The following is a 3,278-nucleotide window of genomic DNA, read 5'->3' on the forward strand; positions in this document are numbered from 1 at the left end:
TTATAAACCTATTTTTAAAAGTACTCGAATAGCTCAGTGGCTAACGCTTCGGCCTGCCATCATGAAGAGTCGAGAAATCAAGCTCAAATTCAGACTCGAGCAACTTTTAAAAAAAAGTTTTCCAAAGAACAGCACGGAAACCTTCTCCCCATGCTCCCCCTTCTCCCCTATGCTCGCCTTCTCCCAATGCTCCCCATGCTCTACTTCTCCCCATGCTCCCCTTCTCCCCATGCTCCCCTTCTCCCAATGATCCCCATGCTCCCCTTCTCCCCATGCTCTCCTTCTCCCCATGCTCCCCTTCTCCCCATGCTCCCCTTCTCGCAATGCTCCCCTTCTCCCCATGCTCCCCTTCTCCCCATGCTCCCCTTCTCGCAATGCTCCCCATTCTCCCCACATGCTCCCCTTCTCCCCATGCTCCCTTTCTCCACATGCTCCCCTTCTCCCCATGCTCCCCTTCTCGCAATGCTCTCCTTCTCCCCATGCTCTCCTTCTCCCCATGCTCCCCTTCTCCCCATGCTCCCCTTTTCCCCATGCTCCCCTTCTCGCAATGCTCCCATTCTCCCCAAGCTCACCTTCTCCCAATGCTCCCCCTTCTCCCAATGCTCCCCTTCTCCCAATGCTCCCCCTTCTCCCAATGCTCCCCCTTCTCCCAATGCTCCCCTTCTCCCCATGCTCCCCTTCTCCCCATGCTCCCCTTCTCCCCATGCTCCCCTTCTCGCAATGCTCCCTTTCTCCACATGCTCCCCTTCTCCCCGAGCTCCCCTTCTCGCAATGCTCTCCTTCTCCCCATGCTCTCCTTCTCCCCATGCTCCCCTTCTCCCCATGCTCCCCTTTTCCCCATGCTCCCCTTCTCGCAATGCTCCCATTCTCCCCAAGCTCACCTTCTCCCAATGCTCCCCCTTCTCCCCATGCTCCCCTTCTCCCCATGCTCCCCCTTCTCCCCATGCTCCCCCTTCTCCCCATGCTCCCCTTTTCCCCATGCTCCCTTTCTACACATGCTCCCCTTCTCCCCATGCTCCCCTTCTCCCCATGCTCCCCTTCTCCCCATGCTACCCTTCTCCCAATGCTCCACTTCTCCCCATGCTCCCCTTCTCCCCATGCTACCCCTTCTCCCAATGCTCCCCTTCTCCCCATGTTCCCCATTCTTCCCTTCTCCCTATGCTCCCCTCTCCCAATGCTCCCCTCTCCCAATGCTTCCCTTCTCACAAACAGGTCCTCACAAGTGATTGGACCTTACAGCACTAAGAGTTCTAGAGGCAGCATTAAAATTGCGCTAAATAAAAACAAATGGAAATATTTCCAATCGCGCAAAGTTATTATTGTTAGTCAAGATCTATTAAAACCATAGACATAAATAAATAATTTTGTTTAATCTCCTAGACTGAAGATCATGCAACTTTTCAGAATTCGGAAATCCCACAACAATAGATATACATGTTTTCAAGTTACATGAAGTTATTTCCTTTTTCCAGTCTATATTTATGTATGTCTATGATTAAAACTCAATGTTTGATTCCAAATAATAGATGCAATTTCATGCAATGTAAGCTTTAAAAAAAGTTTTTTAAAAAATATATATTCAACTTATTAGTTTTATAAGTATTTAAAAAAAAATGTACTATGCATATTGCCTGCATAAAAAAGAAAACATTTTACAGACAAGTTTGTTCCTGTTTCGTGAGGTCTTGTATCGAAATCATGCTACGCTATTAAAAATATAGTTTCATTGCTAAAAAAACACACACAAAAAAAAAAAACACCACTGCCTTAATACTTCATACATAACCAACTCAATCAATTGAACATCTGGTTACAATCTCTGAAAATCGTATCCTCAGAAGTGTTGAAAACGTATCATCTTTGGTTAGTCATACACTTGTCATTTTAAAACAAAATGTAGTTCTAATTGCAACTGTCAGATAAAGTTTCTCTTTGGTTGTATTCGTTTTCCTGTTGACATTTGAAAGAAGTTCTTATTTTAAGCTGCAAGTGTAGCCTTACTTTGAAATGTAGACATTTAAGAGAAATATTAATATTGGTCTAGACACCAATCAGTCGTCATGAGATATCTTGTCTCTTTGAAAATTATCTGTTAAATAAGTGGAAACATCTTTTTCAGTCTTCGAGGATTTGTTGTTGTTTTTGTGTGTGGTGATTTTGAAATCCAGTGTTTAGTTTAAATCACGTAATGGTTGATAATATTTAATCCCTCTATAAACTGATTGCTCAAGAGATGAAATGCATCAGTTTACGATTGAGTCTAATTATTCAAGAAACACTATTGAAAGTTATATTAAACAAGACTATCAAGCTTAGAATAACGGGTAATGTTATTGAGACTATTGAATGCCGTTTAGTTTGCTAATTGACATAAGCATATATTTATCAGATGCTCTCATACTTTGATAGTATATCCTTTTTAAAAAAACAGTAGCATGGTCTGAGATGAAAACAGGGAAAGAGGCTAAATCTGGTCAATGATCTGCAGTGAAGGTAGAGTCTGCTAAACTGATTTTTTAAAATGTGTCATGTGGCCGTGTTTTGTTAGGTTTTATTTGGACTAATTATTATACACATTTTTTTGTCTTCGTATGACTAGAAAAGCAATAAATAGTCTTTTTATAAAAGCTTATATCATCTCACAATGTATGTCTGCCTGTGTGTCTGTCTGTCTGGACAAAATCTTGTACAGGTTATTTCTAAGACATAGGATGAAGCTGAAATTTCCAACAGTTATTTCTTATATCTAAAAACACAGAAATCAATTTTTTTTTTAAATTAGTTAATTAACTACTGGTAATAAATTATTTTCTTTGGTATCTCAATCAAAAGAAAGTAATAGTACTTGACTGAAGTGGTGGTGGTGTAAGCTGAATTAGTCCCCTTTATTTTAGCCTGTCATCTGAGTGAACACAAACATGAAATAGAAACAATAGATAACTAGACAATCTTCCATGTTCATACATTCGTCGCAGCGTGGTGAGAAGGCTTTAGCCCACAAAGTCGAATTCAGGTCGTTCCCTTTTTTTAAAAATACATTTAAAAAGCGATCACCCCAGAAACCCTGTTCTTTCTTCCCCTACCCCAACTGATCCAGACAAGTGATAGGGTCATAGCGCATTGAGAAAGCTAAAAGCAAAAAATTGTGCTAAACAAAAACAATTGGTAAAAAAATATTTCTAATCGCACAGATTTTTTTTTTACTGTTAGGGTAGATCTATTACAAATTTAATGACATGACTGATCCAAACTAATTGATACACACAATACTAGCTTTG

General features: G+C 40.9%; 1 protein-coding gene across 1 annotated transcript; it reads right to left on the bottom strand.

Moving 5' to 3' along the window:
- Positions 1-200: 200 nt before the first annotated feature.
- On the bottom strand, positions 201-980 carry LOC129925151 (collagen alpha-1(XXI) chain-like). Its single transcript, XM_056023758.1, has one exon. It carries the CDS (start codon positions 978-980, stop codon positions 201-203), a length of 780 nt encoding a protein of 259 aa, XP_055879733.1.
- Positions 981-3,278: the final 2,298 nt, after the last annotated feature.

The sequence above is a fragment of the Biomphalaria glabrata genome, chromosome 1 (genome assembly GCF_947242115.1).
Source record: "Biomphalaria glabrata chromosome 1, xgBioGlab47.1, whole genome shotgun sequence".
Classification (NCBI taxonomy): Eukaryota; Metazoa; Mollusca; class Gastropoda; family Planorbidae; genus Biomphalaria; species Biomphalaria glabrata.

What these genes read in the sequence shown, in the direction of transcription:
- LOC129925151 (XM_056023758.1), bottom strand. Translation starts at nt 980, where the DNA reads ATGGGGAAAAGGGGAGCATGGGGAGAAGGGGGAGCATGGGGAGAAGGG.